This window comes from Salmo salar, chromosome ssa09, assembly GCF_905237065.1.
Source record: "Salmo salar chromosome ssa09, Ssal_v3.1, whole genome shotgun sequence".
In the NCBI taxonomy this organism is placed as follows: Eukaryota; Metazoa; Chordata; class Actinopteri; order Salmoniformes; family Salmonidae; genus Salmo; species Salmo salar.
The window spans coordinates 26,531,046-26,557,782 of record NC_059450.1 but is presented as its reverse complement, the minus strand read 5'-3'; the positions used below and the strand labels follow the sequence as shown (position 1 = coordinate 26,557,782).

General features: G+C 43.0%; 1 protein-coding gene across 1 annotated transcript in view; it reads left to right on the top strand.

Moving 5' to 3' along the window:
* Positions 1-26,737, top strand: part of apoba (apolipoprotein Ba) — a 44,704-nt gene that overhangs the window by 5,190 nt on the left and 12,777 nt on the right. The window contains exons 3-24 of the mRNA XM_014211001.2: positions 1,194-1,306; positions 1,425-1,570; positions 1,809-1,953; positions 2,041-2,193; positions 2,735-2,859; positions 7,691-7,767; positions 8,084-8,540; positions 8,958-9,066; positions 9,178-9,330; positions 9,502-9,713; positions 11,645-11,849; positions 12,033-12,212; positions 12,304-12,507; positions 16,194-16,361; positions 16,514-16,719; positions 16,992-17,174; positions 17,283-17,413; positions 17,532-17,742; positions 17,840-18,012; positions 18,120-18,295; positions 19,190-19,287; positions 24,010-24,383. Of these exons, the coding sequence (XP_014066476.2) occupies positions 1,194-1,306; positions 1,425-1,570; positions 1,809-1,953; positions 2,041-2,193; positions 2,735-2,859; positions 7,691-7,767; positions 8,084-8,540; positions 8,958-9,066; positions 9,178-9,330; positions 9,502-9,713; positions 11,645-11,849; positions 12,033-12,212; positions 12,304-12,507; positions 16,194-16,361; positions 16,514-16,719; positions 16,992-17,174; positions 17,283-17,413; positions 17,532-17,742; positions 17,840-18,012; positions 18,120-18,295; positions 19,190-19,287; positions 24,010-24,383 (3,999 nt within the window). The remainder of the gene's footprint in view (positions 1-1,193; positions 1,307-1,424; positions 1,571-1,808; positions 1,954-2,040; positions 2,194-2,734; positions 2,860-7,690; positions 7,768-8,083; positions 8,541-8,957; positions 9,067-9,177; positions 9,331-9,501; positions 9,714-11,644; positions 11,850-12,032; positions 12,213-12,303; positions 12,508-16,193; positions 16,362-16,513; positions 16,720-16,991; positions 17,175-17,282; positions 17,414-17,531; positions 17,743-17,839; positions 18,013-18,119; positions 18,296-19,189; positions 19,288-24,009; positions 24,384-26,737) is intronic.

Below are 26,737 nucleotides of genomic sequence, written 5' to 3'. Positions count from 1 at the left end.
AGTCCCACTAAGCACGAACCAGATGGGATGGAGTATCGCTGCAGAATGCTGTGGTCGCCATGCTGGTTAAGTGTGCCTTGAATTCTAAATAAAGCACAGACAGTGTCACCAGCAAGGCACATTATCACACCTCCTCCATGCTTCACGGTGGGAACCACACATGCAGAGATCATCCGTTCACCTACTCTACGTCTCACAAAGACACGGCGGTTGGAACCAAAGATCTCAAATTTGGACTCATCAGACCAAAGGACAGATTTACACCGGTCTAATGTCCATTGCTCGTGTTTCTTGGTCCATGCAAGTCTATCTTATTATTGGTGTCCTTTAGTAGTGGTTTCTTTGCAGAAATTCGACCATGAAGGCCTGATTCACGAAGTGTCCTCTGAACAGTTGATGTTGAGATGTGTCTGTTACTTACTGAACTCTGTGAAGCATTTATTTGGGCTGCAATTTCTGAGGCTGGTAACTCTAATGAACTTATCCTCTGCAGCAGAGGTAACTCTGAGTATTCCTTTCCTGTGGCTGTCCTCATGAGAGCCAATGCACTTGATGGTTTTTGGGACTGCACTTGAAGAAACTTTCAAAGTTCTTGAAACTTCCCGCATTGACTGACCTTCATGTCTTGAAGTAATGATGGACTGTCATTTCTCTTTGCTTATTTGAGCTATTCTTTCCATAATATGGACTTGGTCTTTTACCAAATAAGGCTATCTTCTGTATACCACCCCTACCTTATCATAACACAACTGATTAGCTCAAATGGATTAAGAAGGAAAGAAATTCCACAAATTAACTTTTAACAGGGCACACCTGTTAATTGAAATGCAGTCCAGGCGACTACCTCATGATGCTGGTTGAGAGAATGCCAGGAGTGTGTGAAGCTGTCATTAAGGTAAAAAGTGGCTACTTTGAAGAATCTCAAATATAAAATATATTTTGATTTGTTTAACACTTTTTGGTTACTACATGATTCCATGTGTGTTATTTCAGTAATAGTAATATTAGTAAAATAAAGAAAAACCCTGGAATGAGTAGGTGTGTCCAAACTTTTGACTGGTACTGTGCATCTAAAACGTGGCTAGTAGCTAGTATATTAGAAGTATTGATAGAAATTATATAATACTTGATATAATACTTGTACATTCAGTGACATTATTCAAATTGATTTGCCCGTTATTTGTGATCTCCAGTGTCAGCAAGGTTTAAGACCTTTAAGAAATATGTGTACGAATACACAACAGAGAGCATAAATGGTGTGAGTGGTACATCCAATCTCAGGAATGGCCCCAAAGTCACATGTCAGGTAGGCCTATGTCTGTTTGTTTTTGTGGCTCCACTTTTTCTTGTTTCTCCTGGTAAACGGGTGAGCTCTTATCTTACTGACCCTCCCTCTCTCTGTTTGCTTGACCACTCTTGTTTAGGTTGAACTCGAAGTCCCACAAGAATGCAGCTTCGTTCTTCACACAGCGGACTGTGCTCTCAGTGAGGTGTCGGTCATCGACCCTCAGGGACAGCCTGTGTATAAACAGGCCGCAGGAGCTGAGGCCTTCCAGGCTGCTATGGAGAAGTCAGTGGAAACATTTACCATAAAGATAAAACATGTATTGTCAATTTGATGATGATTTGAACATAAAATGTTCTCCATCACTTTCCCTCATTTTTTTTTAACCATTTCAATCGTTTTTCACTTGTAAAATGAATAACACTATTTGTTAGTCTATTATTTTTAGTCCTGTGAAAGAACAGATCAACTATAATGAATTTGACAATATTGACTTATTGTCTGGTGTACTGTGTGTATTCAGGAACCTTCTGAAAATCACATGGGAGCCGGTCGTTGGGATACGCCTCTACCCAGAGCCAGATGAGCCTGTCAACATCCTGAACATCAAGAGGGGCATCATCTCCGCACTCAACGTCCCTGTCGTGGAGGAGAACAACAACATTATGGTAGGTCAGGTGTTTCTTAGAAGTGCACTATTGCACCGAGGGAAAGTGAGGGAAAAATTGATGTATATTTTTCCCTTTCCTCATTAGAACACTGTGCATGGCCTGTGCAAGACTGACTACACGGTCAACTCCAGGAAGGACATTGATACAGATGTGACTCTCACCAGAGATCTGTCTCAGTGTGATCAGTTCCGCAGAATGAAGCTCCCCAGCAGCCCGCTGGCCCTCCTCCCAAGCCTGGTGAGACCTGACTTCCAAAACATTAAACCTGTACAACTTCACTGTGTTGGAAATGTTGTGGGTTCGATTCCCTCTGCGTCCACCCATACAGATATAGGATCTTAATTTGACCAGTTTCTCACAGTAGAAAAATAATCCTACAGCAACAGGAAATGTGAAATATTGTGTGGATTATAATGAATGGACATTTTTGTAGGGGTTGATACAAAAGTGAAAATTACAAAATTTAGAAGCCTTTTTAACCTTGAATACACTACACATTTCCTGCAACAACAGGGTGATCAAATTAAAATCCTACACCTGTACAAAAATATTTGCTCTTAAAGTGACTGCTAAAAGTGACATTTCATATATTATATGATGTCATGTTATGTTAGAGCAACTATAGTCTATAAAATATCTGACATTTCAAGGAAGTCCTGAACAAACCTTACAGCCATTTTGATAGATATGTGTCTTTTCTTTTAATTTCAAAAGTGCGATTTTCAGGAAATGTAAAAAGGGTAATAATGTCAACATACGGCTATCACTCTTTCTTCAGCATGGTCCTTTGTCCAAGCTCATCAGTAGTACTCAGGACTGCAACTATCAGTTTGACAACAGGAGAAAGCATATGACCAATGCTGTGTGCACAGAAAAGCACATCTTCCTGCCCTTCTCACATGAGTAAGTCACCGACAAACATTTATGTGTATGTGCGGTGTGCAACTGTGCGTGTGTGTGCTAGGGTTTAATTGCGGGAACCGGGTTACCATGATTTCCCGCCCAAACCCATTCTCGTTTCCCAAGATAAATAATGGCATGATCAATCAACACTGTGTGTGTGTGTGTGTGTGTGTGTGTGTGTGTGTGTGTGTGTGTGTGTGTGTGTGTGTGTGTGTGTGTGTGTGTGTGTGTGTGTGTGTGTGTGTGTGTGTGTGTGTGTGTGTGCTGTTGTAGCCTACTGTGGGCCTATAACGCTACGTCGCCATTAATTCAAAGCACTACGTGTGACGGGTTCTTCTACAATGCCATTGCAAACATCAAGTAGGCCTACATTCTACATCAGATCAGCACTAAAAAAAGATGGCCATAGCCCACCCTCCCCAAGAATCCCCCAACATATCACAACTGGTGTGAGAATATGCCGAGAACGAGAAGGGCATATTAGCCTAGATGCAGAAATACAAACTACACGTGCAACATATCAACTCTCTGGCTTCATTCATACATTAGTCCAGTCATCACAATGCTAGCAGCTTATCATATTTACTCAAAATGAAGTCCCCAATAGAAAACATCCCTTACACATTAAGAAAAGAGTGTTCCTCAAGGGTTCTTTGAAAAGGGTGAGGGTTCTGTGTGGAACAATAATGACTAAAATAACCCTTTGAGCCCTTCTTTGCGGTTCACAGTGGTTCTTTGCGGTTCACAGTGGTGGTTTGCTCACAGCTCTTTTTGTGCAACAGTGAGTGAGTGTCATTCCAGTTTATCTAATCTGTTGTGCTATGCCATTACATGTTAAATGTGATTATGTCCAGTGATGGTGTCTTGTGAAAGACTCATATATGGCCTTGCGTCAATTGAGAACTGATATCTAAATCAGTGGTTCTCAAACCTCTCCTCAGGGACCCCCAGCCATTCCAGAGCCTGCACACCTGATTCAACTTGTCAATTAACACAACAATAAAAACTATGGAATTTTAACCATACTTTAACCATATAATTTGAGGGCTGAGGGGATAGGGTGTATATTTTAAGTGTTTGGACCGCAGCCATAGACTGTTCTCTCTGCTACTGCACTTAACACTTATTTTTCTTAAAACTGTATTCTTGGTTAAGGGCTTGTAAGTAAGCATTTCACTGTAAGGTGTATTCGGCACATGTGACAAATAACATTTGATTTGATAAAGAACAATTAAAAAGGGTTCTGTACAGCGGCAAAAAGGGTTGTAACAATAGCGGAACCCTTTTTGGTGATATATATAACCTTTTTTTAATAGTTATTTATAGGGAACAGGTTCTCTATAGCACCATCACGGTTCCATTTAGAACTGTATGAGCATGGTTCTTTATAGAAGCTTCAAAAAGGGTTCAATATAGCACCAAAAAGGATATGCTATCTTTACAAGTCAAATAACCCTTATTTGGCACTATATAGAAAAATTTATTTTTAGTGTGACAGCTACTTGCATGGTTTCTGTAAATATAATTGCTTACTAAGTGTGCAGGCCTCTCGACGCAGTTACAGTAGACAATGTCCAATCTCAATATCCATACATTAAAATCTCCAAACTAACGTGTGGCACTGGCAGAGACTCAAAATATAAACTGTTGCTAATCACAAAATGGGGGATACACTGTGTCCACAAAAGCGCTTGAGGAAATAGACATTTGCAACATTGTTTCATGATGTTATGCCTACGCTAACAAAAGTGAGCTCACGGTGGGCTACTGGTCAGATTCACGGGCAATTTATCAACTGCAATATCCATGTTTCTCCGCTACCCTAGGCCTACTGTCACGTCCTGACCAGTAAAGGTGCTGTTTGTTATTGTAGTTTGGTCAGGGCGTGGCAGGGGGTGTTTGTTTAGGGTGTTTCGGGGTTGTTTGGATTATGTTCTATGTTAGTGTATTTCTATGTTATTTCTAGTTGGTCTATTTCTATGTGGTGTTTATGGGGGTGACCTTCAATTGGAGGCAGCTGCTTCTCGTTGCCTCTGATTGAAGGTCCTATTTATAGGGGTGTTTGTTCTATGGGGGTTTGTGGGTAGTTATTTCCTGGTTTAGTGTTTGTTGCACCCTCCGGGACTGTTTGGAGTTGTTTGTTTTGTATATGTGTTTATTTAGTGTTTCCTTCTTCAAATAAAAAAAGAAGATGAGTATACATTTTCCCGCTGCGTTTTGGTCCGCTCCTTATGACACTCGTGACAGAACTACCCACCACAAACGGACCAAGCAGTGGAGGAAGGAGCAGCAGGAGGAATATAAGGATTCATGGACATGGGAGGAGATCCTGGACGGGGCAGGACCATGGCACCAGGCTGGGGAGTACCAGCGCCCTAAGGAGGAGCTGGAGGCAGCCAAGGTGGAAAGGTGCCATTACGAGGCGTTATACGCGCCGATTGGCAAGTGCGAGAGGCAGCCCCAATAACTTTTTTGGGGGGGCACACGGAGAGTGGCTAGGTCAGGTAATAGACCTAAGCCAACTCCCCGTGCTTATTATGGGGAGAAACGGATCATGAGAGCACCGGTGTATGCGGAAGTGCGCACGATCTCGCCCATGCGCACGCACAGTCCGGTGTGAGCGATCCCAGCCCTTCGCAAGTGCCGTGCTAGAGTGGGCATCCAGCCGGGTAGGAGTATGCCTGCACAGCACATCTGGCCACCAGTGCGCCTCCTAGGCCCAGGCTACCCTACGCCTGCTCTACGCACGGCAGCCATCAGGCCTCTGCACAGCCCAGTTCGCCCTGTGCCAGCACTCCGCTCGTGCAGGGCTACTGTTACCATCCAGCCAGGACGGGTTGTGCAGGCGGTATGTTCCAGATCGCCGGTGCCTACTCATGACCCAGTGTATCCAGTTCCCGCTCCTCGCACTAGCATTGAGGTGCGTGTTTCCAGTCTGGCGCCTCCAAAGCCAACACCACGCACCCGGCCTCCAGTGCGTCAGCCCAGTCCAGTACGTCCTGTTCCCGCTCCTCGCACTAGCCTTGGGGTGCGTGTCTCCAGTCTGGTACCTCCAGTACCAGCCCCACGCACCAGGCCTCCAGTGCGTCAGCCCAGTCCAGTTCGTCCTGCTCCTCGCACTAGCCCTGTGGTGCGTGTCCCTAGTCTGGCGTCTCCAAAGCCAGCCCCACGCATCAGGCCTTCAGTGTGCAGTCCCCGTCCAGAGCTTCCGACGACAGTTCCCCGTCCAGAGCTTCCGACGACAGTTCCCCGTCCAGAGCTTCCGACGACAGTTCCCCGTTCAGTGCTTCCGGCGACAGTTCCCAGTCCAGAGCTTCCGGCGACAGTGCCACGTCTAGAGACGGCCCACAGTCCGGAGCCTGCAGAGACGGCCCACAGTCCGGAGCCTGCAGAGACGGCCCACAGTCCGGAGCCTGCAGAGACACGCCTCGGCCCGAGGTGTCCAGCGACGCGCCTCGGCCCGAGGTGTCCAGCGCCTCGGCCCGAGGTGTCCAGCGACGCGCCTCGGCCCGAGGTCTCCAGCGACGCGCCTCGGCCCGAGGTCTTCAGCGACGCGCCCCGGCCCGAGGTCTTCAGTGATGCGCCTTAGTCCAGAGACTTCGGGAGGGGTAAATAATAATAAGCCGTTAGCGGGGGTGGACAGGTTAGGTTGGGGAGTAAGGCCGGAGCCTGAGCCACCTCCGTAGTAGGAGGTTGGGGGGGGTGTAGCACAAGAACCGTCGGTGACGGTGGCCACCCTCCCTTCCCTCCCTTTAGTTAGGGGATTATTTTTGTGTTGGGGTTTATTTTTATTTATTTTTTTGTTTAAGGTGCATCCGGGGTATGCACCTTTGGGGGGGGGTACTGTCACATCCTGACCAGTAAAGGGGCTGTTTGTTATTGTAGTTTGGTCAGGGCGTGGCAGGCGGTGTTTGTTGCACCTGACGGGACTGTTTGGAGTCGTTTGTTTTGTATACGTGTATATTTTGTTTTTCCTTCTTCAAATAAAAAAAGAAGATGAGTATACATTTTCCCGCTGCGTTTTGGTCCACTCCTTACGACACTCGTGACACCTACTTAGCTTATCTGTTTGTTTAGCGGAGAATCTCATTTTCCCTGGGACAAAGTCACCACAATAAGTGGATTATCATCAAGTAAAAACAGCCACAACCACCCCCAATTCCCCAATTTCCAGGTGCAAGCCAGGGGAGAGAAAAGGGACAACAAGCTGTCTGACATCTTTCAGTCAAAGATATACTAAAACAAATGTAATTTTCACTAGACCTCATAATATTTTACCAATCGGCCATCAGTGCTTCATAAGACTACATCAGTGTTTCCTCCAACACATTGGTGCGGCTGGCTCCCAGGTTAAGCGAGCAGTGTGTCAAGAAGCAGTGCGGCTTGGCAGGATTGTGTTTCTAGACACATGGCTCTCGACCTTCGCCTCTCCCGAGTCCATAGGGGAGTTGCAGCAATGGGACTAGACTGTAATTACAAATTGGGGAGAAAAAGGGGTAAAAAGTTTTTTAAAAAGAAATGAAACAAAACTAGGCTACATCAATGAAATAGTGTGGTGACTTTGAGAGAACTTTGAGTTGATTAAATTGCAACAAACAAATCCAACATGAAAACGTTACATTCCTGTGTATATTTCTCCATTTACAGTGGCATAATCATGTCAGTATGGCTGATATTATATGTTTTAAATGGCACTTCCGATTTGAACGGGAATACCTGAATCCCGGTCATTTCTTGCAATTTTCTCTGGAAAATATTCAAGCCTAGATTATGTGTGTTACAAAAAATATTTGAATTGATTTCAGTAAAGCCAATTTTTACCCATCTGCAGGAATAGTGGAATCTCATCTGTGGTGACACAGAGCCTGACCTTGAAAGACTCAGCAAAGATCAACAACAGAGTTTTTGGTAAGGAACACGAAGGCATGCACTGTACTATCAGGAAAAGTGTGAGTGTTTGTTGCGATCTGTGATGGCTCTTGCTAAAAATATCCCCTTGTTGTAAGAGCTGCGTAACATTGTGTTAACAATTACATACTGATACCATAAAAGCTGATGTCAGTTTATTACATTAAATTCAGCTCATTTGGCTTGGGTTATGACCCTGTCGTTTGGCCATTATATGTCAAGTAAAGTGTCAATTATTATGCAGATAACATGAGTTGAAGGAAACTTCTTAAAGGGTTTTCCATACCTGTTCATTTCTCCCTGTACGTTGACGTAGAGGTTGAAACCAGCCGCATTCAACCTCTTCGCATGGAGTACCCAGAGGACAAGGCTCCTACTCAGACCAAAGAAGCTGTGCTGAGCACGCTGCGAGACCTCAGCGGTCTGTCGAGCACTGACCAGGGCCAGAGGAGGCCAGGTCTCTTCCAGAAACTGGTATCCGAGCTCCGTGCCCTTAAGAACGAGACACTGAGCCCGGCTGTGGAAGAGATGATGATGGAGGGTGGTATGCTGACCTCGCAGGCCCTGGCCCAGTGTGGAACACCGGAGTGCACCAGTGCCATCCTCCAAGTCATCAGGACGATGGACAGCACCGCTGTGGAGGGGGACGCCTTTGTGTACGCCCTTAGCCTCCAGTCGAGCCCTGATTCCCACCGGGTCAGAGATATGCTCAGTGTGGCCCAACACAGACAGAGCAAAGCCATTATGTACGCTCTGGCAAACACAGTCAGGAAGTAAGTGAAATTACACTCTTTACTATTTTTTACTCTACCTCAAAATAACTAAAATCATCTCTCATCAATTGCCTTTTTTTGGGAGGGGGGAATATGGTTGAAGTTTATTTGACTGAAACCATAATAGCTTTGTAACTTTTTAGATTTTTTTATTTAATTAATTATTGAAGCTAACCACCATAGGGCAATAATTACCATCACAACTAGGGTTGCAAAACTTTCAATAAATTCCCTGGTTTTCCCGAAATCCTGGTTGGAGAATTAAGGATTTCCTGCTTAATGCTTCTACTCCTCCAACCGGGATTTCAAGACAACCAGGGAATTTATTGAAAGTGGCCAGAATTTTACAAGCCTAATCACAACACAATTCAGTACTATTCAGCGCTACTTTAACATATTCCCAACACTCATCTGCAGGTTCCACCCAGGACATCCCACCGCTGAGGTCAGAGATGTGAAAGAGTTCATGGATACCATGTTGGGAGACTGCTCAGGGAATGAGGATATGACTTTCCTGACACTAAGGGTATGCAACCGCTTATACGCAATATTAAAAGTATTGTTGTGTACCTAACATACAGATACAGCTAGTCGGTATTGCAACTTGCAACTTAATTTTTTCACAACCATATTCCAGGTTGTAGGTGTTATGGGTAAAGCAATGAAATCTACCGGTGATGTCGGTCTGGGCTTGAAGAAGTCCCTCATGAACTGTGTGCGGAAGGGGGCTTCTCTATCTGTCCAGAAGGCAGCAATTCAGGCCTTCAGACTCATGGACATCGACCAGGAGGTGATTCAATGCCCTCCAACATACCCACCACCTAAACCTACTCAATAAATTCTCAACGTTCTTCTTTGAGTTCTCTTCAGTTATATACTTTTATTACTTAGCACACTGTTCATAATCTAATCAATAACAATCTGTACTAATAAGCTAAAAGGTTTGTGCTGTGAATGGCAGGTCAGAGAAAGTCTCTTGGAGGTGTACCAGGATGCTGAGAACCCCGTCCAGAAACGTGTGGCAGCTTATCTGATGCTTATGAAGAGTCCTGACGATGCACTCCTTAGCAAGGTGATCACCACACTGAATGACGAGCAGGACCCACAGGTCAGGAGCTTTGTGGCCTCCCACCTTGACAACATCCGGCACTCTGATGATCCCACAACGCAGCAGTAAGTGACTGTTTTCTGTATGATGTGTTCAGTCACTCCCTATTCGTTTATATACGTAGTTTACAAGGTTAACTTAATATGTGTGATCACAGTGGTAGAAGGTGTTGTTGTTTTCTGCATCTCCTACTGTACAGTGGGGGAAAAAGTATTTAGTCAGCCACCAATTGTGCAAGATCTCCCACTTAAAAAGATGAGAGAGGCCTGTAATTTTCATCATATGTACACTTCAACGATGACAGACAAAATGAGAAAAAAAATCCAGAAAATCACATTGTAGGATTTGTAATGAATTTATTTGCAAATTATGGTGGAAAATAAGTATTTGGTCAATAACAAAAGTCAATCTCAATACTTTGTTATATACCCTTTGTTGGCAATGACACAGGTCAAACGATTTCTGTAAGTCTTCAAGGTTCACACACTGTTGCTGGTATTTTGGCCCATTCCGCCATGCAGATCTCTTCTAGAGCAGTGATGTTTTGGGGCTGTCGCTGGGCAACACTGACTTTCAACTCCCTCCAAAGATTTTCTATGGGGTTGAGATCTGGAGACTGGCTAGGCCACTCCAGGACCTTGAAATGCTTCTTACGAAGCCACTCCTTCGTTGCCCGGGCGGTGTGTTTGGGATCATTGTCATGCTGAAAGACCCAGCCACGTTTCATCTTCAATGCCCTTGCTGATGGAAGGAGGTTTTCACTCAAAATCTCACGATACATGGCCCCATTCATTCTTTCCTTTACACGGATCAGTCGTCCTGGTCCCTTTGCAGAAAAACAGCCCCAAAGCATGATGTTTCCACCCCCATGCTTCACAGTAGGTATGGTGTTCTTTGGATGCAACCCAGCATTCTTTGTCCTCCAAACACGACGAGTTGAGTTTTTACCAAAATGTTATATTTTGGTTTCATCTGACCATATGACATTCTCCCAATCCTCTTCTGGATCATCCAAATGCTCTCTAGCAAACTTCAGACGGGCCTGGACATATACTGGCTTAAGCAGGGGGGACACGTCTGACACTGCAGGATTTGAGTCCCTGACGGCGTAGTGTGTTACTGATGGTAGGCTTTGTTACTTTAGTCCCAGCTCTCCGCAGGTCATTCACTAGGTCCCCCCGTGTGGTTCTGGGATTTTTGCTCACCGTTCTTGTGATCATTTTGACCCCACGGGGTGAGATCTTGCGTGGAGCCCCAGATCGAGGGAGATTATCAGTGGTCTTGTATGTCTTCCGTTTCCTAATAATTGCTCCCACAGTTGATTTCTTCAAACCAAGCTGCTTACCTATTGCAGATTCAGTCTTCCCAGCCTGGTGCAGGTCTACAATTTTGTTTCTGGTGTCCTTTGACAGCTCTTTGGTCTTGGCCATAGTGGAGTTTGGAGTGTGACTGTTTGAGGTTGTGGACAGGTGTCTTTTATACTGATAACAAGTTCAAACAGGTGCCATTAATACAGGTAACGAGTGGAGGACAGAGGAGCCTCTTAAAGAAGAAGTTACAGGTCTGTGAGAGCCAGAAATCTTGCTTGTTTGTAGGTGACCAAATACTTATTTTCCACCATAATTTGCAAATAAATTCATTAAAAATCCTACAATGTGATTTTCTGGATTTTCTTTCTCATTTTGTCTGTCATAGCTGACATGTACCTATGATGAAAATTACAGGCCTCTCTCATCTTTTTAAGTGGGAGAACTTGCACAATTGGTGGCTGACTAAATACTTTTTTCCCCCACTGTACATGTTTTTGACATCCGTGTAAGAAAATCATCTTCATTTATTAATATTTTTCATCTGTCTGTCCAGCTACAAAATCATGGGCATGATTGTGTTCAATAGAATCACAGCAACAAAATAATACCCTTTATTTTCCCAATCCCCATAATCACTGTGCAACAAGTTGTGGGTTCTGAAAAGCGCTCTTTCTCTTTTCCTCAAGAATAAGACAGTATATCGAGGAGGCATTGCAAGACCACCAGCATCCTGCTAACCCCTTCACCACAATGTCCCGAAACTACAAAATGGACACTGCCATGGGCTCCATGAAGGGCAACATGATCTTTGATTCCACTGACTCCCTGCCAAAGGCAGTCCTGCTGGAGACCACCCTCAAAGCCTTTGGGTACAACAGTGACATGTTAGAGGTAATGTTTGAAAATACAAATATGACACAAAAAGTGTATTTATCTAATAAATGAAACATTTTATTTAAATGCATATTATTTCAAAGAATAATTGCATCTATATTGGTGTGATTACATTGATATCTTGTCTCCCCTTTATGTGTTTTTTAGGTTTTATAACATATTCTCACTTCTTTTTTTAAGGTTGGTATTGAAGGTAATGGATTTGAACCGAGACTTGAGGCCCTTTTTGGAGAGCAGGGTTTCTTCCCTGACTCGGTCTCCAAGGCCATGTACTGGGCGGGTCACAAGATGCCAGACTCGGTCCAGCAGGTGCTGGAGAACTGGATCCCCCCCTTGAGGAGTGAGAGAAGGAAAAGACAGGTAAAAGTGTATGATTTTATGTATTGATGTTCAAGGAATAGTTTTTTGGTTTGGCTTTTTAATGACATGTTTAATCCTTCATATCTTACAGGCCCCACAGGACCTCATAAGAGACATTGGACAGAACTTCCAAAAGCTTGTCAGTGAACTTCGCTCTCAAGACTCCCCTGAGGCTATGGCATACCTAAGGATTCTTGAAAATGAAGTTGGATACATCAAGTACAGTGAGATGGAACACATGGCCCAGAGCCTAGCCATGTACTCTGAGGTGTTCTTCAAGATCATGCCTCTTAAGGTAAATCATGGTTGACTGAACAGGTCATTCTGAAGGAAAAAGAACATATAATCCCATTGAAAAATGGTGCTATTGTTTTTGGTATGTGAACTAAGTGCGAACTAGATAACTCAACAAAACAGGAAATTACAAACAGAGCTAACCCACTGGACCCGGACTGGTTGAATCAACATTGTTTCCACATAATTTCAATGAAAGTACACGGAACAAAAATATAAACGCAACATGTAAAGTGTTGGTTCAATGATTCATGAGCTAAAATAAAGGATTGCAGAAATTTCCCATAAGCACAGAGAGCTTTTTTCTCTCAAATATTGTGCACAAATTTGTTTACATCCCTGTTAGTGAGCATTTCTCCTTTGCCAAGATAATCCATCCACCTGACAGGTGTGGCATATCAAGAAGCTGATTAAACAGCACAATCATTACACAGGTGGATCTTGTGCTGTGGACAATAAAAGGCCACTCTAAAATGTTTCATTTAGTCACACAACATATTGCCATAGTTTTGAGGGAGCGTTCAATTGGCATGCTGACTGCAGGAATGTGCACCAGAGCTGTTGCCAGAGAATTTAATGTTAATTTCTCTACCATAAGCCGCCTCCAACGTTGTTTTAGAGAATTTGGCAGTACGTCCAACCGGCCTCACAACTGCAGACCACGTGTAATCTCGCCAGCCCAGGACCTCCACATCGGGCTTCTTCACCTGTGGGATCGTTTAATACAGTCACCAGGACAGCTGATGAAACTGTGGGTTTGCACAACCAAAGAATTTCTGCACAAACTCTCAGAAACCATTTCAGGGAAGCTCATCTGCGTGCTCGTCGTCCTCACGAGAGTCTTGACCTGACTGTAGTTCAGCCTCATAACCGACTTCAGTGGGCAAATGCTCACCTTCGATGGCCACTGGCTCGTTGGAATCCCGGGTTTGAACTGTACCAGGCAGATGGAAGACAGCGTGCATGGTGTCGTGTGGGCAAGCGGTCTGCTGATGTCAAAGTTGTGACCAGAGTGCCTCGTGGTGGTGGTGCAGGCATATGCTATGGACAATGAACACAATTGCATTTTATCAATGGCAATTTGAATGCATAGAGATTCCGTGACGAGATCATGAGCCCCATTGCCGTGCCATTCATCCGCCGCCATCACCTCATGTTTCAGCATGATAATGCACAGCCCCATGTCGCAAGGATCTGTACACAATTCCTGGAAGCTGAAAATGTCCCAGTTCTTCCATGGCCTGCATACTCACCAGACATGTCACCCATTGAGCATGTTTGAGGTTTGGGATGCTCTGAATGGACGTGTACAACACCATGTTCCAGTTCCCACCAATATCCAGCAACTTCGCACAGACATTGAAGAGGAGTGGGACAACATTCCACAGGCCACAATCAACAGCCTGATCAACTCTATTCAAAGGAGATGTGTCATGCTGCATGATGGTGGTCACACCAGATACTGACTGGTTTTCTGAATCATGCCCCTGCTTTTTTTACAGTATCTGTGACCAACAGATGCATATCTGTATTCTCAGTCATTGGAAACCCATAGATTACGGCCTAATTTATTGATTTAAATTGACTGATTTCCATATATGAACTGTAACTCAGTAAAATCGTAGAAATTGTTGCAATTGTATTCAGTGTACGTAGAACCATCGTAGAATAGACGTTGAATTGACGTCTGTGCCCAGTGGGAAACATGATTTTAATTATCTCCATACACTGATTGAGTTAAAGTGAACTTACCCACACCAAAAGCAGCGGCGGACGGTGATGTTTAAGAAGAGGGAGGATGATTTTTTTTGTTATGAGCAGGCCTTATCGCTATTAGAGCATTTTGGATGACTGTCATTCATATTCCAGTCACCCAGCTCAATGTAACGTCGATAGGTTTAGGCTACTACATGATACTCTAATTTTCCCTATCATGAGGTTGCTACGACTTAGCCTATGAATGAAAGTTTACAACTTAGGTGCAAAATTAGAGTAATCAAAGTGACTGTCACGATCATCAAAATGAGTAGACCAAGGCGCAGCGTGCATAGAGTTCCACATGTTTTAATAAATGAAACTCACCAAAACCAATACAGACGCAAACGAAACGTGAAGTCATGGTGTGCTCACAGGCACAACACAAAAACAAGATCCCACAACTCAAGGAGGGGAAAAAGGGCTGCCTAAGTATGGTTCCCAATCGGAGACAACAATGGACAGCTGCCTCTGATTGGAAACCACACTCAGCCAAAACAAAGAAATACAAAAACTAGATTGCCCACCTCACATCACACCCTGACCTAACCAAACTAGAGGAAAATAAACGTCTCTAAGGTCAGGGCGTGACAGTGACAGACTAACACATTCAATATCGCCTTTCACACTCTTGCCTGCATCTAGCTGATCTAGGGTGTAATCATTAGTCCAACAGTTGCAAACAAGAGTTTCTATTGGATAAATTCAGGTATGTTTATCCCCGTTTCATTCCTTTGCCTTTTCAACAGAATCAGCAGAATGAATATACTCCCGATCACACGCAAACACAACTCACTTTCATAGCAGCCACATAGACACCGCATGATCATTTTGCTCATTTTACAATTCTTTCTCGCATCTACGCCTTCTCCTCTTCTCACCTTTTCCCTTCACTTGTGGACTTCAGTGCACAACACATCAGCTGTCTGTGACCAGGTGAAAAAACATTTCCAAGCCAAACCTTCATAACATAACCGCTAACCGCTACATACAGATCTTACATCGTTGTCACCATATTAGCTAATGTCATAGCTAGTTAACATACCTACTAGAACTAACGCGTTGGTAAACCCTCTACAATCATGCAGTACAGTGTACAGTCAGCAAGTAGTTTAGCACTTACACCGGCAGGCCTCGATGGCAATGAATTAATAAATCCAAAATCTTACCTTGACTTGGAAGAGTTCCAGTGTTGGATAGCCATAGCCAGCTAGCTAACATAGCATCCCTCTCTGTTTGAGCCGGCTGTTTGAGTAGGCTAAACTAGCTAGATGCATTCGCTAGCTAAGTAAAATGCAAGTGAAAAAAATACAATTAAATATAGCTACCTCTCTCTCTCTCTCGCTTCTCCTTCATTTTTAAAGAAATTAATTTGTTCAAAACTGTTCAACTTTCGTCTTTCTTTCTCTTTGAGTCAACTACTCACCACATTGTATGCACTGCAGTGCTAGTTAGCTGTAGCTTATGCTTTCAGTAGTAGATTGAGTCTCTGATCCTTTGATTGGGTGGACAACATGTCAATTCATGCTGCACGAGCCCTGATAGGTTGGAGGACATCCTCGGAAAGTTGTCATAATTACTGTGCAAGTCTATGGAAGGGGCTGAGAACCATGAGCCTCCTAGGTTTTGTGTACCCAGAGGAGGACGGAAACTAGCTGTCCTCCGGCTACACCATGGTACTACCCTACAGAGTGCTGTTGAGGCTACTGTTGACCTTCATTGCAAAACAGTGTGTTTTAATAAATTATTTGGTGACGTGAATATGTTTAGTATAGTTTCATCTAAAAAGGATAACTTTTTTTAATGTTTCACTACTTACATTTTTATGAAATTCACTGAGGAGAATATTCCTCCCCTTCCTCTTTTGAGGAGCCTCCACTGACCCAAATTCCTTTTGTTTCAATTAGCCTTATTCTCTTTATTTTTGCACAGGTCATGCAGTCTTTAATGTCGAGCACTGACAACGAGCTTTATGCCCACTATATCTTCCTGGATGAGAGCTTTTCTCTGCCCTCCGCATCTGGCTTACCCTTGAAATTCTCCTTGTCTGGTGTCTTTGCCCCTGGAGCCAAGGGAGGTCTGAACTTCTCCCCTGGCATGGTAAGCTGCCTGCTCTTTTGTTTCTATTCAATTAAATGTATATGCCTTATGGAACACTTTGAATGTATTTCAACCCTATTTGAACAAATTATATGATTCATTTAGGATCCTAGGTTATTTTTAAGTGTGAATTATGCCTTTCTTACCTGTAGCAGCAGCTGTCTTTCATGCCATCTGTCGGTGTGGAGTTTATTACGCAAATGGGCATCCAAATTCCTGAGTTTGTGCTGGCTGGCATTGAGATGCACACCAACATGTACCATGAGAGTTCCCTGAACGCCAAAGTCACCATGAGCAGAAATGAGATCAAACTCTCCATCCCTGCACCCAAGGGAACCACTCAGCTATTCAGTGTCAGGTGGGAATTACTCCAACTTCTACTTAAAATACATTTTACTTAAAATAATTGTTTTTAAATATAAGTGGAACGTTAAGGGTAACTCACATACTGTTGTCAGTGTGAATCGCAGTACTTACTTAAGAATCCAGTAGTATCAAATGCCATCATCTTGTAACATAGAAAAACTTTACATAAACCAGCCTAAACTTGAATCAGTTATATTAAACATTACTATGTAAAAAGTAATATTAAAGATTGTCATTATTTTCCTGCATCTCTTCAAAATCCAGCAACAAGCTGATGTCAGTGTCCTCCACCCAGACTAAGATGGTGCCGTCGATAGGGGAGGGTATGACAGACTCCACTGAATGCCAGCCCCTGTTTACTGGTATGAATATCTGCACAACACTGCGTTACACCAATGCAAGCTCAACAGATGATGCTCCGTACTACCCCCTTACAGGGGAGAGCAGGTGAGAGTTGAGTCCATCGCCAGGATTTCCAAACACATTTGATTTCAACTGCATCATTTTATTGATTCAAAGGATAATCTTTAAGAGACACGTCTATCAATTCATTAGGCTTGCTGTGGAGATCCAACCAACAGAGGAGGTAACAGAATACACTGCTGCCATTACTTCTGAAACTCTCAGAGAGGGTAAGGAGGGACGCCAGAAAGTGGACTCTCTGAAGCTAACCCTGAGGGCGTCAGGTATGTGTCCAATTAAAAAAAAAGAAAAAAAAAAGAACAAAAGACTGGCAAATTATATAGCTACCCCAATAGAATGTACATAAAATGAATTGAGGCACATCTGTCCTCTTCATATTAGGTTCTGAGCCCACAGAGGCGACCGCAACACTGAAGTACAACCGGAACAAGAACACTCTGACCACTGAAGTCCATGTCCCTGATTATGACATTGAGGCAGGGATTAAGCTGGCAGTCACAGACAGCAATGTGAATGGGAAGAAGATACGTGGCATCACCTTAGATGTGACCAACCACAATATTCCACAGTTGTCTCTAGTTGGTCGTGCCAGGTAAAAGAAAACCCAGAATTATATTTTTACCATTTTGGCAATGTTGGTAATACTGTAACTAACTAACATGCCTTTCTTTGAATGTTTATTAACTTAGACTTGAGTCTATGGAAAATGGAATGCTGCAAGTCCAGATGACCATCCCGGCCCTGAGTTCAGATGCCTCTGCTACTGCAACCCTGAAGAACACCGATGGTCTAGTCATGCAATTAGAGACAGCAGTCAATATTCCAGGGACTTCCTCCGTGCAAACAGTCATTGTGAGATATGGTAAGTGTCATACAGCTTTTTCTCTGTGCTGTGTGACCTGAAGGCAATAGCTAAATGTAACTACAAACAGAAATTATTCAAGTCTTACATGTGCTTTTCCCATAAAGATGACAACAAGTTTGAGGTGGAGATGAAGTCTGACCTGAACTCTGAGATCCCAAAACTCATCCCAAACACAGAAGATTACCAGAGGGAGTTACAAAAGCTAATTGATGACATACTAGATCAGAAGGTGGCTAAGACTGATATGAAAGTGCGGCACATTGTTACCAAAGCCATTGAGGTAAGAGTTGTGTTTTTAAAATACAGTGAGCTCCAAAGTAATGGGAATAATCACTGCTATATTAATAAGGATGCTACCATGATTACAGCTAGTCCCGAATGAATTGTGAATTATGATGAGTGAGAAAGTTAGACGCACAAATATCGTGCCCCAAGACATGCTCACCATTACAATAACTGGGGAGGTTAGCATTTATTTTATTTTTGAGGGGCGGTATGATATTTGTGTGTCTAACTTTCTCACTTATCATTATTCATGATTCATTCAGGACTATCCGTAATCATGGTAGCATCCACATTAATGTAGAAGTGTTTAGAAATATATTAAGTCACTCCAAAATGACACAATACATTATTTACCCTTAATTTCTATTGGGCACAAAATAATCTGAAACACAACCAAAACAAATAGAAAATGGATCAAACAAGTTTCTAGTCTCACGCTTTATGTAATCATTTTGTGCTATGAATATGGGAACAAATATTAAAATGTTCACTACTTTAATACACATATAAGTAAATTTGTCCCAATACTTTTGGTCCCCTAAAATGGGAGGACTATGTACAAAAAGTGCTGTAATTTCTAAACGGTTCACCCGATATGATTTCAAATACCCTCAAATTAAAGCTGACAGTCTGCACTTTAACCTCATTGTATCAAATCCAAAGTGCTGGAGTACACAGCAAAACAACAAAAAATTGTCACTGTCCCAATACTTTGAGCTGACTGTATCTTTTGATTAATGGCATCGGCAGTAATTTTTCAAATGTTCTACGCCCAATTAACTTGCCTAGTTAAATAAATACAAAATGTTAACAAATTGCAACAATTTTGTTTCCATTGATAACATTTCTCTACAACAATTCTCAATCTAGAAAGTACATCTCATTTTAGGCATGTAACATTTGGCTGGACAAAGTTGCTGGAAGAAACAAGAGGAGACTTGCAGAACTCACTCTACCCACCGTGCCTGAGAAACTGTTCCTTCAATCGTAAGTATCTGACAATTCACATATTAAGTGGGGTTGGGATTACAGTGCATTCGGAAAAGTATTCAGACCCCTTCCCTTTTTACACATTTTGTTATGTTACAGCCTTATTCTAAAATGTATTAAATTGGTTTTTTCCCCCTCATCAATCTACACACAATACCACACAATGACATAGCAAAAACAGGTTTTACGTATTCAGACCCTTTTCTCAGTACTTTGTTGAAGCACCTTTGTCAGCGACTACAGAATTGAGTCTTCTTAGGTATGACGCTACAAGCTTGGCACACCTGTATTTTGGGAGTTTCTCCCATTCTCCTCAGCAAATCCTCTCAAGCTCTATCAGGTTGGATGGGGAGCGTTGCTGCACAGCTATTTTCAGATCTCTCCAGAGATGTTCGATCGGGTTCAAGCCCGTGCTCTGGCTGGGCCACTCAAGGACATTCAGAGACTTGTCCCGAAGCCACTCCTGTGTTGTCTTGGCTGTGTGCTTAGGGTCGTTGTCCTGTTGGAAGGTGAACCTTCGCCCCAGTCTGAGGTCCTGAGCACCCTGGAGCAGGTTTTCATCAAGGATCTCTCTGTACTTTGCTCCATTCATGTTTGCCTCAATCCTGACTAGCCAAATCAAATCAAATGTGTTTATAAAGCCCTTCTTACATCAGCTGATGTCACAAAGTGCTGTACAGAAACCCAGCCTAAAACCCCAAACAGCAAGCAATGCAGGTGTAGAAGCACGGTGGCTAGGAAAAACTCCCTAGAAAGGCCAGAACCTAGGAAGAAACCTAGAGAGGAACCAGGCTATGAGGGGTGGCCAGTCCTCTTCTGGCTGTGCCGGGTGGAGATTATAACAGAACATGGCCAAGATGTTCAAATTTTCATAGATGACCAGCAGGGTCAAATAATAATAATCACTGTGGTTGTTGAGGGTGCAACAGGTCAGCACCTCAGGAGTAAATGTCAGTTGGCTTTTTGTAGCCGATCATTCAGAGTATCTCTACTTCCCCTGCTGCCTCTAGAGAGTTTAAAACAGCAGGTCTGGGACAGGTGGCACGTCCGCTGAACAGGTCAGGGTCCGCAGGCAAAACAGTTGAAGCTGGAGCAGCAGCACGGCCAGGTACACTGGGGACAGCAAGGAGTCATCAGGCCAGGTAGTCCTGAGGCATGGTCCTAGGGCTCAGGTCCTCCGAGAGAGAGAAAGAAAGAAAGAATTAGAGAGACCATACTTAAATTCACACAGGACACCAGATAAGACAGGAGAAATACTCCAAATATAACAGACTGACCCTAGCCCCCCGACACAAACTACTGCAGCATAAATACTGGAGGCTGAGACAGGAGGGGTCGGAAGACACTGTGGCCCCGTCCGACGATACCCCCGGACAGGGCCAAACAGGCAGGATATGACCCCACCCACTTTGCCAAAGCACAGCCCCCACACCACTAGAGAGATATCTTCAACCACCAACTTACCATCCTGAGACAAGGCCGAGTATGGCCCACAAAGATCTCCGCCACGGCACAACCCAAGGGGGGGGCGCCAACCCAGACAGGAAGATCACGTCAGTGACTCAACCCACTCAAGTGACGCACCCCTCCTAGGGCCTCATGGAAGAGCACCAGTAAGCCAGTGACTCAGCCCCATAATAGGGTTAGAGGCAGAGAATCCGAGTGGAGAGAGGGGAACCGGCCAGGCAGAGACGGCAAGGGCGGTTCGTTGCTCCAGTGCCTTTCTGTTCAACTTCACACTCCTGGGCCAGACTACACTCAATCATAGGACCTACTGAAGAGATGAGTCTTCAATAAAGACTTCAAAGTTGAGACCGAGTCTGCGTCTCTCACATGGGTAGACAGACCATTCCATAAATAGGAGAAAGCCCTGCCTCCAGCTGTTTGCTTAGAAATTCTAGGGACAGTAAGGAGGCCTGTGTCTTGTGACCGTAGCGTACGTGTAGGTATGTACGGCAGGACCAAATCAGAAAGATGGGTAGGAGCAAGCCCATGTAATGCTTTGTAGGTTAGCAGTAAAACATTGAAATCAGCCCTTGCCTTAACAGGAAGCCAGTGTAGAGAGGCTAGCACTGGAGTAATATGATCAAATTTTGGGGTTCTAGTCAAGATTCTAGCAGCCGTGTTTAGCACTAACTGAAGTTTATTTAGTGCTTTATCCAGGTAGCCGGAAAGTAGAGCATTGCAGTAGTCTAACCTAGAAGTGACAAAAGCATGGATATATTTTTATGCATCATTTTTGGACAGAAAGTTTCTGATTTTTGCAATGTTACGTAGATGGGAAAAAAAGCTTTCCTTGAAACAGTCTTGATATGTTCGTCAAAAGAGAGATCAGGGTCCAGAGTAACGCCGAGGTCCTTCACAGTTTTATTTGAGACAACTGTACAACCATCAAGATTAATTGTCAGATTCAACAGAAGATCTCTTTGTTTCTTGGGACCTAGAACAAGCATCTCTGTTTTGTCTGAGTTTAAAAGTGGAACATTTGCAGCCATCCACTTCCTTATGTCTGAAACACAGGCTTCCAGGGAGGGCAATTGTGGGGCTTCGAATTGTACAACTGTGTGTCATCCACATTGCAGTGAAAGTTAACATTATGTTTCCAAAATACATCACCAAGAGGTAAAATATATAGTGAAAACAATAGTGGTCCTAAACCGGAACCTTGAGGAACACCGAAATTTACACTTGATTTGTCAGAGGATAAACCAACCACAGAGACAAACTGTCACGGCTGTCGTCGTTGAGATGAGACCAAGGCGCAGCGGGTACCGGAATACTCATACCTTATTATTATTATTTCAAGTGAGTAACGGGAAAAAACAAGAAACAGAACGACAGCTAACAGATTTGCAGGCTAAACAAACAGCAGTGCAAATACAACTACCCACAAGTGACAAACAAAAACACACACCTATTTATAGGACTCCCAATCAGAGGCAACTAGAAACACCTGCCTCCAATTGAGAGTCCAGCACCCAACCTACACATAGAAAAGCTAACCTAGAACATACCCATAGAAATACAAACATAAACCAGTGACCAAAAAACCCCGTAATACATAAATAAACTACCCTCTGCCACGTCCTGACCAAACTACAATAACAAAATATCCTCTATACTGGTCAGGACGTGACACAAACTGATATCTTTCCAACAGATAAGATCTAAACCAGGCCAGAACTTGTCCATGTAGACCAATTTGGGTTTCCAACCTCTACAAAAGAATGTGGTGATCGATGGTATCAAAAGCAGCACTAAGGTCTAGGAGCACGAGGACAGATGCAGAGCCTCGGTCTGACGCCATTAAAAGGTAATTTACCACCTTCACAAGTGCAGTTTCAGCGCTATGATGGGGTCTAAAACCAGACTGAAGCGTTTCATATACATTGTTTGTCTTCAGGAAGGCAGTTAGTTACTGCGCAATAGCTTTTTCAAACATTTTTGAGAGTAAATGGGAGATTCGATATAGGCCGATAGTTTTTTATATTTTCTGGGTCAAGGTTTGGCTTTTTCAAGAGAGGCTTTATTACTGCTAGCCTCCCAGTCCCTGCCACTGAAAAACATCCCGACAGCATGATGCTGTCACCACCATGGTTCACTGTAGGGATGGTGCCAGGTTTCCTCCAGACGTGACGCTTGGCATTCAAGAGTTAAATCTTGGATTCATCATCAGACCAGAGAATCTTGTTTCTCATGGTCTGAGAGTCTTTAGGTACCTTTTGGCAACCTCCAAGCGGGCTGTCATGTGCCTTTTACTGAGGAGTGGCTTCTGTCTGGCCACTCTACCATAAAGACCTGATTGGTGGAGGGCAGCAGCGATGGTTGTCTTTCTGGAAGGTTCTCCCATCTCCACAGAGGAACTCTAGAGCTCTGTTAGAGTCACCATCGGGTTTTTGGTCAGCTCTCTGGTGGCCAGCTCTAGGAAGAGTCTTGGTGGTTCCAAACTTCTTCCATTTAAGAATGATGGAGGCCACAGTGTTCTTGGGGACCTTCAATGCTGCAGAAATGTTTTGGTACACACCCCCAGATCTGTGCCTCGACCTCATGGCTTGGTTTTTGCTCTGACATGCACTGTCAACTGTGAGACCTTATATAGACAGGTGTATGCCTTTCCAAATCATGTCCAATCAATTGAATTTACCACAGGTGGACTCTAATCAAGTTGTAGAAACATCTCAAGTATGATCAATGGAAACAGGATGCACCTGAGCTCAACTTTGAGTCTCATAGCAAAGAATCTGAATACGTATGTAAATAAGGTATTTCTGTTTATAATTTTCTATACATTTGGGGTCTGAATACTTCCCGAAGGCACTGTATTTCCATGTCAATCCATTCCATTCACTTTAACCATATCTACATGTACATACTACCTCAATCAGCCTGACTAACCTAACCGGTGTCTGTATGTAGCCTCGCTACTTATATAGCCTCGCTACTGTATGTAGCCTGTCTTTTTACTGTTGTTTTATTTCTTTACTTACCTATTGTTCACCTAACACCTTTTTTGCACTATTGGTTAGAGCCTGTAAGTAAGCATTTCACTGTAAGGTCTACACCTGTTGTATTCGGCGCACGTGACAAATAAACTTTGATTTGATTCAATTCCGGAGATAAAATGAAATGTAATAATGGCAAAGTGTAAGGGGAAATCAGGATAAATTCTTCGCTAATAACAATGAATTAATTTGTCACTCTTTTTTGTTTTTACAACAGTGACAGTTTATTTAGATACGAGTTCAACCAGAACAAAATGGCAATCTCCCTTGTTGTGCCTTGGGGAGGAAAATCCTCTGAGGAGTTAAACATTCCCGCTACCCTGTCCATTCCTGCCATTGATGTTCCTGAAATAGGTTGGATGGTTCCTGCCAATGAGATCCAAATCCCAACTTTCACCATACCTCGCTCTTTTGACTTCGTGCTGCCCTTGCTTGGCCTTGCTGAGGTGACCTCCAAAGTAAACAGCAACTTCTACAACTGGGAGGGATCCATCTCCGGGGGCAACAACACTGTTGATGTTCCCAGCTATATTGCTCATTTTAAAGTCAGGGCTCAGTCGCCTGTCAGCCCACTCGCCTACAGACTTGAAGGTAAACTTTGCTGATCTTTCCACGTTTCATTAGGGGTTCATAGTGAAGCTGTGTAACCTATTGTTATTCTTACATTTTGTTTTTCCTTGACATAGTCAAATAACACAAGAATAGACTGGTAATTGGGTTTTTTTGGGGGGGGTGCACACAGAAACTAGAGGCCATGAGCAACTTTATTAAAAATGACTGAACTGATTGGCCTATAGATGACGCTGGTATGATGCAAAACGCAGCATCATATGATGCAAAATGCATCATTCCGCCTGTATTTCTGTATTTTGGAAGTTATATATCTTGAGAACTTGATTGCTGACATGCAAAACATTTTGGGACTATATCAATGGACTTATGCAACAAATACCAAAAGATCATTTTTGGGTGTAGTTTTCCTTTAACTTCTATGGGCTAGGTGGGACGTGATTGTCCCACCTGCGGGACACACTATTCAACAGCCAATGAAATAGCATGGCGCGAAATACAAAACAGCAAAAATCTCATCATTTGATTTTCTCAAACAATCAACTATTTTACACCATTTTAAAGATAAACTTCTCGTTTATCTCACCACATTGTCCGATTTCAAAAAGGCTTTACGGCGAAAGCATAAAATTAGATTATGTTAGGACGTAAAGTTCACAAGAAAAAACACACAGCCATTTTCCAAGGAAGGACATGCATCACAAAAACCCAAACTACAGCTAAAATATTCACTAACCTTTGATGATCTTCACCAGATGGCACTCATAGGACTTCATGTTACACAATACATGTATGTTTTGCTCGATAAAGTTCATATTTATATCCAAAACCCCCATTTTACATTGGCGCGTGATGTTCAGAAAATGTATTCCCACCAAAACTGCCAGTGAATGTGCACATCAATTTACAAAAATACTCATCATAAACGTTGATAAAATTTACAACAGTTATTGAAAGAATTATAGATATACTTCTCCTTAATGCAACCGCTGTGTCAGATTTTAAAATAGCTTTATGGAGAAAGTACATTTTTCAATATTCTGAGTACATAGCTCAACCATCAAAGCAAGCTATACAGATACCCGCCAAGTTCTGGGGTCAACTAAACTCAGAAGTAGTATTATAAATATTCTTTTACCTTTGCTGATCTTCGTCAGAATGCACTACCAGGACTCCTACTTCCACAAGAAATGTTATTTTTGTTCGAAATACTCCATATTTATGTCCAAATACCTCTGTTTTGTTCATGCGTTCAGATCACTATCCAAAGGCATAACGGGCGAGCGCAGTACCAGAGACGAAAAGTCAAATAGTTCCATTACTGTTCGTAGAAACATGTCAAACGTTGTTTACAATCAATCCTTAGGGTCTTTTTAACATAAAACGTCGATAATATTCCAACCGGACAATAGCATATTCATTCAAGAAGAAAAAGAAGGAGGGGCGCGCTGGTGGGCTCGCGCATCACCAAGTCCTTTGTCCTCAGGCAGTCCACTCATTGACTGAGCTCCTATTTTCTGCCCAGTAACAGGAGAAGGATGAAACACGTTTCTAAAGGCTGTTGACAGCCAATGGAAGCCTTAGGAAGTGCAACGTGACCCCACAGACACTGTAGTTTCGATAGGGATTCAAAAGAAGAAATACAATTCTCAGATTTCCCACTCCCTGGTTGGATTTTTCTCAGGTGTTTGCCTGCCATTTGAGTTCTGTTATACTCACAGACATCATTCAAACAGTTTTAGAAACTTCAGAGTATTTTCTATCCAAATCTACTAATAATATGCAAATATTTGACTCTGGGCCTGAGTATTAGGCAGTTTACTCTGGGCACGCTTTTCATCCGAAAATGAAAATACTGCCCCCTATACCTTAAGTTAAACTCTCATATCCCCTGCCATTTGACCTAGAGACTTGAAACTTTGTATGTAGTTGTCTGTCATCATGCTGAACAAATTTGCCACAAAGACCCATAAGGTCGGTCAGGATGGATTTTCCTCCATCTTGGACAAAAATAAATAAACATCTTCTCACGAACCATAAGTCCAAATAACACCAAATGACACGAAATGTAGAATGTAGGTCCATTGTACATGTCTTAAGTTTGAGAAAAGCTAAGTGATTGGTTAAGAGATGGCTGAGTTATTAATAAATCAGGGAATCTGATTTTATATGTCCATCTAAATCCTTTATATATCCACTCCACAATGACCTATTTTCTTGGTGTCATCAAAGACGTTACCTTGATGAACTATGTTTCATTTTGGCATTGATATCTTAAAAAATAACTATTAACAATTCACTTTTTCATGATGTAATGCTTAAATTAATAAGAACATTTTTTTTTCTCATGGACTACAAGTAAGATTCACTCAAAA